Here is a 12,009-nt window from a genome sequence, read left to right on the forward strand (position 1 = left end):
GGACACTAATTTAAAAACCTGTAGTGAAGTCCCTGCACACAGTTCAGATTGCAGTCTTTCCTCTCCAAAGTTTTAGATGGATATTGTGCGTTCCTCATTTCCCAGCCTACTACTTAGGTTGTTTTTCTTTGTTACCAGAGACCAACAAGTTCCAGACCACAACATTTGCATGCTAGGTTTTTGATGTGACAGAGCTTTTTCATGCCAGAGATATGTACACAGTCTACTAGTGTAAAATATTTACAAAGAATTTATAAAGGCCTAGACCACTAGACTTCCATTAAGACAGGCAGAAGATGTGGCTCAGTTTCCCCTTGTGAAATATGCAGAATATTTACCCCCTCAAAGAAGCAGAATGCTGATTGCTGTCTCTCTCCCACCCAGCTTGCCCAGTGAATTGCTAAATGGTGCCAAACAGTGGGCAGCAATCCACAGGGCTGAGCAGTGCCAATATTATGGTCAGAGGCATTAACAGCATTAATCGGAAATACCACTTCAGGGAATTAAACTTACTCTTAACACAGAACAAGTAGCCAGCTAGCTCGTTTTCATTATCTGTTCACGGTTTTAATGCAGATTTGAAGATGTAACTCCTATTATCATGCTTCCAGAACTTGGAGAAAGACAGGAGCTATAAATCCATGTTTTATGATAGCATTGCCTATATTGCCACAGTAACTCTTTGATCTTCTGTGCTTATGACAGCCCAGTATTTTCCCTTAATAAACACTCCTCCAAGCTGACCTTCATGGTTTACACATTCTCTGATCTCTCAGCCATTTCCACAGATCAAACACTGAGACAGGGGGTTTCCTGTGTATTCAGTTAATCAGATTGAGTCACAAGCTTTAATTTCCAATTCTTATTTAAATATACTGACAACGAACAAAACAGCTGAAAAGATTGTATTTATTTGTTTCCATGTTTTGAAGCGAGTAAGATTTAAACTGTCCGAATGCCCGAGCTAATCTCAAGAGCTTGCATTAGAGCAGATAGCAAACTGCCAGAAAAAGGTTTGTCTGCACATGTTCTCTCTCAATAGGCGTCCAAAGCATTTTCCAGGCCAAAGGTATGTGAATTACTGTGCTCATTGCTGGCTAGAGTTGTGGGAACAGAAATGAGTAGACACTCAGTTCTGCCCTCCAGAATCTCCTTTAGAACACAACAAATTAAGGTGAGAGCCATTCTGCCCATTACACAGACAGCAGCAGTAAAACTGGAGTCACATGCACAGTCTGTACCCCTGTCCCTCTGGAGTTTATTTTAAACAACTGGAGACAGTGTGGATCTGGCTGCAGGGTGGTCTTATGGTTACAGCTTGCAAGAGGCCATCTGGATAATCAGAATTTTCTCAAAAATTTTGAACAAGTAACTTAACCACTCCGTGCTTCAATGACATTTAGACTCAGTCAATGAGAAATAAAATAAAAATAGTCATATGCCTCACAAGGGCAAGAAAAGGCATTTCCTTATGGCCTTAAAATTCTACAAGTGCTACATAAACACCACCATTCACTACAGTTAAAATCTGGCAGAATTCCCCTTGCAAAATAGGAGCAGGTGGAAAGACTTTGGAAATTACCGCTTCCCTTGAGCTTTGCTGGCTATATCAAGATGTGTCATCCACCCGCACTCCAAAAGAAAACAACGTTCTCAGTAAGTCACTGTTCCAGAAAAGACCTTTACCCAAGAGTGAAAAGCTATCAGTGCAATGGTCAAACAGCACAAATCCCCAGAAACATGCCAGCTCTCTGGCAGCCACATACTGAGCAACACCCTATATGCAATGCGCCTTCCTTCTGCACAATACAAAGCCACCATAATTGCTTCACACTCCAAACCAGTAGCTATGGTTACTAGATACAAAAGACAGTCCTGCTGCTTCCCTGTGGCCAGAGGAATTCCAGGCACTTGGAGCGAATGCACCAGACAAAGAAGGTGGTACAATGAAGGGGGTGGGGGGGTGGGAATCGGACAAAAATCAAAACACATTTTGACTTTCATATTCACAGTCTGAGGTGATCAGAGCAAAGGAAATTTAGGGAGAGTTCAGAGGGCAAAAAAAGACTGTTGGGGAATCAAAGGAAAAGCTGAAAACTTTCTCCAACTCTCAAAAAGCACATAAATGCCACCCACTAATGTGAGAAAATGCCAAATGCAGTCTTCAGCAGCTATTAGCAGAGAAAAGGCACTTTGACTGTATTTCCTGCACGTTCTCCATATTTTAGCTCCACTTTTTCATGTCATTGATCATTCCTGTCCTACCTCAGTGGAAACCAAACAGGACTTTTATACACAGATACTGGCCTGGCGGTGCCGAGGGGAGGATAAGGAGGCCGGTTCAATCCCAATCATACTTTCCAGTAAAAGGTTGGACATGTTCCTGACATGACCTTATAATCCCTAGATGACTAAAACAGATGTCTAGGCCCAGCAGATCACCAGACACCCATTCCAGAAGAAACAGAGAAATCTATTTTTCAGGGAGCATAAGAAATTGTATACAAGGGTGACTTCTGGAACCCAAAGACATGTTCATGTGAACTTGAAGAATCCTAGTATACTCAATTATATTCTTTGGCTATAAAGTAAGTTTTCAATGTGAAAAAACAAACCAAAACAAAAACCTCCATCAGTGTGACAGACTTTTTTGTTACCTCAGCACTTCTTGCACTTTCGGGATGGATCTGCTTTCTTTAGAACTTCTAAGTGAGAATACTCATGTACTGTCTTCTTCCTCCACATTTATTACCAGAGGTATCTGGCACTTCACCGTATTAGCATACTCCCCTACGTACACTCCTCTTTTGCCTAAATGTATTTCTAAAGCATATAGAATGGAAATAAAGTTCTGCCCATTTCTATGGGCACAACTGTAAAATTCAGAACTTTTCAGTGGAGAAAATGGTTACTATAACAGCTGAGTACTTAATTACATGAAAATGCACACACTTTTAGCTCTTGTGAATAAATGCATACGTACATGTACCCAGGGAGAAAGACGAAAGGAGACAAGAAATAAATAGAAGGAAAAACATGTCTAGAATGAAATGCCCGTTTATCTTCCAGACTTCAGACTTCAAATCTAACTGTGAGAGTGACATTTTGTTCAGTTACGTTTGCAATACAAGGGCAGATCACAGATGTGATCCAAAGTTACTGCATAGTAACTGGGCAAGAATCAGGCACAGAAGACAAAAACTTACCCCAAAATAAGAGGAAAAGTGGCAGCAGGAGAGCAGCATTGTACGCCCGGGATGTAGTTTTCTTTAATTCCATGACAAGTCTAAGAGTGGCTGTTCTAAAAACCTCAGGGGAGAAACAGTAGTTGGAAGCCAGCAAACACCGGCTCTCCCCACATCACGGACTTTGGCGAATTTTCCCTACTCCGGGCACGGGCTCCGGCGCTGGGAACTGGGGACTAGCACTAACGCCGTGGACAGAGTCCCTGTCCACCAAGGCTTCACTCGTGTTCCTGGAACAAAGGGAAAACGCTGCCTGGATCGCACGGATTGAACTGCACAGGGCGAAGCAAGGGGGATTTGCAGGCAGAGCAGCCGGAGGGCTCACAGGCCTGCCTCTGAAACAGCCCGGGCTGCCCAAGGCAGTGACGAACTGAAGAACCGGGAGATTCACAGTACAAGGCAAAAAGGAAAAAGGACCCTGTGTGGTTTTTTGCGTTCTGCTTTTTGAACTCCCCCTCTATAACGAAGAAAACAAACCTGGTGTCTCCTCCATGGCTGTGACAGGAGCTCAGAACTGGCTTGGGGACTGAGGAGGCCAGGGGTCATTTCTAGGATGCAGGCTTCTCTATCAGTTCGTATTTACAAACAAATCCCAGACGAGCATCAGTCACAGTTTTCTGATAGAGGCCGCTTTGTTCAAAGAGAAAATAAGACACAAAAAGCACACTGTTAATCCCAAAGAGCAGAGGTAGCCCACATTAGTCTTTACTGCTGCCTCTCATACATCACGAGATGCGTGAACCCACAAGACATACGAAGGCACAAAACGTACATGAACCCTCTTGTCCCAGTTAAGGAACAGTTATGGAAATCAACAGGAGAAGAATCTTCATAACACAAGCACCAAATCACATCACCACCTTTAGATGCACGTGTTTAGTTTTACAAGTGGAAAAAATTATCCGTGCCCATCGTTTGATGAGAGTAACTGGAAAAAGACAGAGTCCACACTCAGTTGTGACCTACTAAGCACCACTAAATCCACATCACAATTGGATTAAATTAACCGTAATGAGAATTACGTACATTGCCTTACCCTTCCACTGACAACCAAAAATAGAAGGCAGGTAAGATGCCACACAAATTCCTAGTTTAAACAAGAAATATGCAAGATAGCAAGGAATTGGTGCAGATAGGCCTAGGCTGCACGGGATGAAAACAGCAGCAATCCTACAATGAGTAATTTATATTACCTCAGCATCCTCACGGAGCGGACGGAGGCTGATGGGCCATGTGCGGGGAAAGGGGATATTTACTGCATTGTTTCTACCTTCAGTGCAGAAAGCAGAACAGTCACAGCAAGAGCGTTTTCAACACCAAAACACCACAGTTCAGGAACAAATGGTTCATCTCACTATCCTGCCTTGGAATGCCCCAAAGATGATATATCATGTGTTATCAACCTTATCTGGACCACCCTGCCCCCACTTTCATCTCTGGTGTCCTCAGTCTGTTTTCTCAAGATCAGCCTCAGTATTAGTTTCTTGCCAGTTACCACAACCATCTGGAACTCATTTCTCTCTCTTTAGATTCTCATTTTGCTGTCAGGCAACTTAACCAAGCGCTGACATGTGCAGAATCTTTCTGCTCAGAAATTTTTTGCCTCACCTGTGTGAATTACCCTAACAACTCACCTTTTCCAAATCAAAGCAAATACATATGAATCCATCGCACAACTAACACTGCAAAAAACCACCACTCTTCCTCCACTGAATACAGCCACTTCTGTGAGTTGATTAGTGCAATACTTCACAACGCTTAGGAAATAAAACTATGCATAGTAATTTATGGCTCATATGTCTACCTGAAGGACATGCTCAGCTTTCACAAAGCAGAATTAGTGCGACAAACCCCTACACATAAGAAAGTAGAGGTCCTCCCACAGAGGCTTAGGTTTCATGAAGCTCTGCTGCTGCGCTGCGTGGCCTGTGGCACCTCATGCCCCTGCCAGAGCCCTTAGCTAGGAAAGACTTGTTACACACGAGCTAGACTCGGGAAAGAGCAGAACAGTTTAGCAGAGGCTGAACAATTAAAAAGCTCCAGAGAGGAACATTCTTGGTGTCTCTCAGTACATTTGAGACAACGCCTCAAGCAGCAGCTTCCATGCTAGTGACTGAGTTTTACTCTGGCGTCTTCATTTGGTCTTTCTGTCACGTTAACGTTGATGGGTTTGAACTGAACTGCTAACATGGCCGATATGTCACCAACATTGCGCACGCAGGAACGCTATGAATGGTAGGGTACCTTATGAATGGTACCTTTTTGAAGGTACCATTTCATGCATTTGTCACAACAGGGTTTGGACTTGAGCAACCTGGGAAATGGCAGTAGTATATGGTTCTCAGCCAAAATCTTCCACAGACAGAGGTGAGACTCTGATGCCTGCTGCCCGGCCGCACATATTGTGAGTTCTGGGGTTGGAGCAGGTTATGAGGGATGATCCTGTTGGAAAAAAAAGTGTTCATTTGTTCTCTATGACCACTGTTAACTGCTAGCACACCCAAGTGGTCTGCCAGGGCTTAAGGCTCATTTAGTGTCGCTCAAAACCCAAGCTAACGAAGCCCACATCAGTCAAGACATCCGACTTCCTTAAAATAATCAAAATACCTTAATCCAGTGTCTACCTGTGAGGATATTAGAATTTATTTTTTTCAACATTCATGGTTGCAATTTTATGAGATTTTACCAGCATAAATGGCAGACCATTTCTGTGCTGGACCCTTGGGCATACAAAAGCCAATGTGGGTATTAACCAGCTTAGTCCAATTAAAGGACCCTAATGCAACTCTGTTAAGGCCCTGATTTGTTAGGCTTGACTACATTTCCAAAGAAGGAGCACAATTGGGTGGATTTGTTATCTAAAGCATAAGCTCCAAGTCCTTAGTCATCCTTGCTAAAGCCTTCCCCAAACTGGCCATGGTTTGTGCTACCTCCGCACCGCTGCAGTCCAACGTCAGTATAATCTGCTCTTTAACATAGTATTAAAACTAGAGCCAAAGGACACAGCTGCTTTCGCCTGTGTAACACTCATTACAAGAGACTTAAGGACAGCATAACAGCAAGGCTTCTATTCTCAGCCAGTAGGCAGGAAACTTCGCAAGCCGGAAATGCATGCCATGAAAATGGGGCAGCAGCAGGCAAGCTGGATTAAGAGAAAAGGGAGAGAGTAGGTCTGGGGTACTCAGCAGAACCTTCCTGTCTTCTTATTCTATACTTTTTTATATACTTTTCACAAAACAATCCTATACATTTTTCTACAAACAGTTAAGAATGAACTGTGCAGCAAAGTACCTAAGCAAAAGTCTGCGCTTTCCATTCAAAGAACAATGTATGCTTGCATGTGTTTCACAATCTTTGCTCACACAGGGCTTAAAATAACCCTAATATTACAGATTGGATGCTATAGCTTAGACGTGTGATATGACGGCCGATATCACAGACAGAAGCTGGTAAGAATAAATGCATTCCTATCTCCTGTCATACACACATATTGTACCTGCCTCAGAGAAGAGAGCCTCACCTTCCCTCCTTACAGTTCTGGAACCTCACCACTGAATACAAATCTACTTTTCTGAACTGAACAATGCAAGCTAACAACATCAAAATCTGATTTTTTTCTCCAGCTTCATTGTCTGAGGGTTATTAGGCACAACCATAAACAAAGGAGCCCGTAACAGTGGCTGCAGACTTAGAACTTGGCAAGTTGAGCTAGTTAAGAAACAAACTTCCAGTTACACTCAAAAACAGCGTGCAAAAAACGACTGCTTCAGTGTGCTCTTCTGCTCTCTATCACTGCTGAAAAGCGCCAGGTATATTTTTAAAAAGTTCAGGTTTTGGAATTCCAAGCCTACAGACTCACAGGCTAATTCTGTAAACTGAAAAGCTCAAATGCAGTTTGGTGATGGAACGCTTCTCCGGGGTCCCATCTCTAACTCAAAATTGGCTCTTTCCTGTAATAATCAGTTATTGCCCATTGTCGCCACCTTTCCGTCTGGCCACTAGATGTCCCTTCTGCACTGCACAAACTCAAGCAAAGGCCATTGTGTGAAAACAGAAGCGTTGAAAAGAAATTCGTGTATCAGCAGCGCTGCCAGAGGAATGCAACTAAACACATCCTGAAATGCTGTAGGACCGTGATAAGCAGCACGCTGAACACTGTACAACCTAGTGCAACATCCACACATCAGAAGAGCCAAGGACAAGTTCTGTTTGTGAGTCAAAACTTTAAAGTTGCTATTAAAACTTGGCAAAATCACACAAGATCTCCAGTCTCAAGACATCCTAATTGCACTTTTTGGACACAATAAATTTAGTTTCCTGTCACTGCTAATCAGAACTGATGGCAAGTAAATCATGCTGCCTGGTAAGAGTATTGAACATATAACGCTGGTCAGCCCTAGGTAATGGCAATGAAATAACTGGCATGACAAGAAATAGCAAAAGGGACAAGAAATAGCAAAAGGTTGCTATTTCTTACTATGCAGTAACTCAACAGAGCCATGTAATGGATGGTCAGAGTTCTGGCCCAGTCTCACTTTCCTGGAGCACAATAATCAATTTCAGATAAAATTGTAGTGTTGAGGAAGAAGAGGGTTGGCAGTCCAGCAGGACAGAGGCAGAATGAACTCTTATTTACAAGAATTTCATAGGAAATATCTCTGTGGGTTAAGACCGAATATAGCATGCTTATCCCATATGCGTAGGCTTGGGGCCTAGCTCTTCCCAGAGATGCAGCCCAGCAAGCCTGGCCATCAGGCGCCATCCCGTGGCAACGGGCTCTCACTCTTGTGATGCACCAGCGACCGGGCTCAAATGCGTGATTTACATCAGTCATAGAGCTACAAACAGCAAGCAAAACGTCAGAGAAATCCTGCCTTAACTGAGAAACTGGGACACCACCAGGTCCTCTTAAAAGAATATCACTTCTACAGAGAAATGACATCTTAAGCAGAACTTTTCCTAATCCGTATCACCAGCAATTTCTCGGAAGACTCCCGTATTTGTCTGCAGACTACGGGAGGTCTAGGGTTAGGATTTGAGGGGACAAAATTGAAGCAGTTTTGCCTGAAGTCTGAAATCACCTACTGTGCCTTGCAATACTGGCTGCTTGTGCAGAGATCTTCATTACATGTCTCATTCCAAAAAAGAACAAATTATAAGAACTGTAACAAGGATATCCAATACATGCATAGCACCTATAGCTTCCTCTCCAACATATAAGCCCATTCACAACATGCGCAGACGAGGTCGTAGTAAAGACAGGGCCATACTTCTGCCAAGTTATCTATAAAGGAAGTTACGGAAGCCAGGCTCTAACAATGTGTGTACCCTTTGATCTATGTGAGACCCTGCTGGAGTGCTGCAGGTCAGCTTTAAGCCCCTTTGATCCTCTTCCACTGCTTACAGCTGCCTCGATGGAGGTGAATCCCTTCCACGGGGCCTCTCTTGGCAGATGGGAAGATGAGAACGTTGATCAGCTAACAGGAAGCAGCCAGCAGCGTAAAAAAGGTCTCAGGCAAGATTTTCTGCAGTAAAATGTTATAGCAGGAAGAAGGATGTGTCCAATACACTGCCTGGATCTAAGAGTGTTTTGAAGTTGTGTTGACTATTGAGAGGCCTTTTTGCTGCTGTTTTTGTCAAAATGGTCCAACGTGTTTGTAAATACCCTTTTCACTACGATTATCACTGCTTGGAGGGAGCCTCTCGAGCCACTGGAGGGCAGTGCTGGGCAGTTTTCTGATCTACCAGCCTAAAAACAGCTTTGAAAGGCAACCTTCCGAATTAGCATATGTTTGTTGCAAATGTCTGCATTGCTGGCAACCCTGGAGTCATGCTGGTGCCTAGGGCGCTTAGCAGGCTTCAGGGGGAAAGCTAAATGCTCAGCCAGAACCAAAGGAACCTATAATCAGAGCCAAAGTAAGGGAGCTATGCCCTGCAGCAGAGCCTGGGTGAAAGGAACCTTGTAATGCAGAAGTTTGCACTCTGTGAAGGCCAAACACAGGGGTGGGGGAAAAGGGAATTTTAGAAAAGCCCCCAGCTGGGCCTGAAAGACAAACACACCTCGCTGCACCATGTGAGCTGTGTGTTCTGAAGCAGAGTCTAGCCTCAAAGTCCTGTATATGACATCTATCTCTGTCATGGAAATGACTCCTTTGAATACCGCATAAATCTGCAAGCTCTCCCTCATTTTCCTTCCAGATGTAATCTCTGTAGTCTCTCAGAGACTTCATGCACACAGTCTGCTCTGTAATGAGGCCTCTGGGAAAAACTGAACATTCTTACCACAGTAGGTGGCAGGAAGTAAAATGGATGCAGACCACGGATGTGCCAAACGTTGAGGAATGAGTAATTTTCTCCAAAAAGCCAAAGATGTGGGGGTCACTTTTGTGCATTTGTACCTTACCAAAAACTCCATTCAAGAAAGACTCTTATTACCTCCAAATCTGATCCAGGTAACTAAACACACACATTTGTCAACACGAAGGCAAGGGACAACTATACAGAAACAGCCTTATGTTCCATTTCCTGACTTACAGGCTGGGCATACTGTCCAGCTACTTTCAGTACTTAGGCTTGCACACTCATGACTTTCTAGGCCATGTTTCACACCAATATTAACATAACCATTGACTGTGCCACAGCGACACAGAGTAGCAAACATCTTCTAAATTAACTTCTGTTCTAAGAATATTTCAGTCTGAAGCTCCCATGTGAGTCAATTGTTTCTTCTTCCCACATGCCCCAGAATAACGGCCTTACCTAAATGGGGTTTGCAAAAGTTGCTGGATCTGCTGTCACTTGGATAAGAGGGTCTGGCAGCCTTGCAAGGATTGCTGCAGCATGCACTGGCATGTGGGCAGACATTTCATTTTGCTGAGATGCTAAATCCTGGTGTTTCCATCGCCATCCCTTTCTCAGATTGCTTAGCAAACCTTTAAGAACGACAAACACAGATCTTTACATAATTGTTAAATTCAAGCTTGTTCTCCTGGTCTTCAAAGTGTGCTTCTTCCCAGTGTCAGTAACACTGAACTTGTTTCATAACTAGGACTTGAATAATTAACTTGTCAGCACACTGACAACAATTCTTCCAGACCTGCTCTGTATGTGTAGACCCCTCTTTAAGAAAAGAAAATATCATGTAAATCAGCAAATTTAACTTAATAAGGATATATACTCATACTCCTGACTGTTTCCTTCTGGCGTAGAAAGGGTTTGATGATGACTACTTTGGCAGCACTAATGTCAGATCACAACAATCTGAGCTGAGAGGCAATCCCACATTTAGTTAATGCTCTCATTCTCTATTAGTACTGCTGCATTACCGCAAACTAAAATCAAGGACTAGGGACCTATACAATTAGATGTTACGGAAATATACATTCCCTGCCGAAGACAGCTTAACATCAGTTATGATAAATACAACAGGTGAATTGTACCAATATACTAAGCATTTTCCCAACTTCAGAATAGTGAAGGTTTATGAGTGATCAGTTACAGGTCTTAAGATATCAGTAATCTCAAATCAAACTTTATTTCAAAGACACGGTAAAAAATAAACGCAAAAGATATGCCCACCTTAATTCTATGATCCTTGCAGATTGAATCAGGCCTAATCCCTCACATCCGCTTCTGAAAAATATCCTTGTTTGCTTCTAACTGCATAACTGGACCAGAGACAAGGTTAGGCAGAGGTTTTTAGGGCTTCAGCACTTCTCTCTGCCCTGAGGGAAGCTCTCGTTTGTTCCACTTCTCTTGGGGAGCATGGTTTATGCACATTTTCTACTTCATGTCTTCCAACAGCAGGCAAAACAATCTCCTGCTGAGCTTCTGCAAAAGGTGATATTGATCTGCAACACAAGTGTTTGAATCTTTAGCTCCGCTAACTGGTGTGCTGAATGTGCACGGGAGTTCATCAATATGTCTGAAACCCAAATCCTCTCGACGGCCTCTGGGGAAAAAAAAAGAAAAATGAAGCTTTTATAGCATACTGAATTAAAATGCAGTCTATAATCTTGATTTGTAATCAAGAAGTCCAACTATGATATAATCAACTTTCATATACACAATACATCACATTGCACAAGGTCAATATGGCTTTCTTGCTACAATGGGCAAAAGGAGATGTGATACCCAAGCCTGGCTGTGCCTTACAGCAACTGTGATGACAACACACTGACTCGGCGGGAATGGTACAGTTCTAGGTGTTGGACTGGGCACTTTACTGTACGGAGCATTTTTAAGCTGAGGGCCTCTGTCGCTCATGCTGGAATTCAAGAGCAATCAGTTCCATGACTGCATTGCCAAAGGCCTCAGGTGTGGGAACGGGAAGCAGCAGCAGCAAAGTCTGCAGCAGAAGAGTCCATATTCACACGAACACTCAAAAACTTACACTAGAAAGTGACCTCAGCAGATCAAAGCAAACACATGGGGAACTGTTTTAAACTTTTCCAGCCTACTTCTGAACACAACCATAGGCAAAGAGCACCAGGAAATCCTGGTAAAAGCACAATGGTAGTAGCTTCATCAGTATTACGATTGTTTCAGTAAGAGCAAGAATAAGCACCAAAGCATCTCTCTCTGATGAGAAACATAAGGCTTCTTACGAGGCTGTATACAAAATATTCAGGTGGATGATCTAGATACTTCCCAAGAACTATGGGAAGAAACATGGAAAGAATTCTAATACTTTAAATCAGATGTCCAATGCCAATTCAGCCTTGCCATTCACCAATTATACATATAATTTCTGGACAGAAACATG

The 12,009-nt window shown here is 43.1% G+C and overlaps 1 protein-coding gene across 7 annotated transcripts in view; it reads right to left on the minus strand.

Annotated features, from left to right (window-relative positions):
• The window catches only part of CRB2 (crumbs cell polarity complex component 2), a gene marked incomplete at its 5' end in the record, with an annotated part of 77,091 nt that overhangs the window by 39,753 nt on the left and 25,329 nt on the right, over nt 1–12,009 (minus strand). For 4 of the 7 annotated variants that reach the window (XM_082327782.1, XM_082327785.1, XM_082327781.1 and 1 more), the window contains one exon: nt 3,207–3,279. In XM_082327782.1, the coding sequence (XP_082183908.1) occupies nt 3,207–3,279 (73 nt within the window). Of the gene's footprint in view, nt 1–3,206; nt 3,280–3,722; nt 3,876–10,004; nt 10,178–10,823; nt 11,197–12,009 lie in introns of those variants that run through there. The other 3 variants (XM_082327784.1, XM_082327783.1, XM_082327786.1) reach the window with 2 other exon arrangements.

Source organism: Platalea leucorodia (assembly GCF_965183815.1).
Source record: "Platalea leucorodia genome assembly, chromosome: 15".
Classification (NCBI taxonomy): domain Eukaryota; kingdom Metazoa; phylum Chordata; class Aves; order Pelecaniformes; family Threskiornithidae; genus Platalea; species Platalea leucorodia.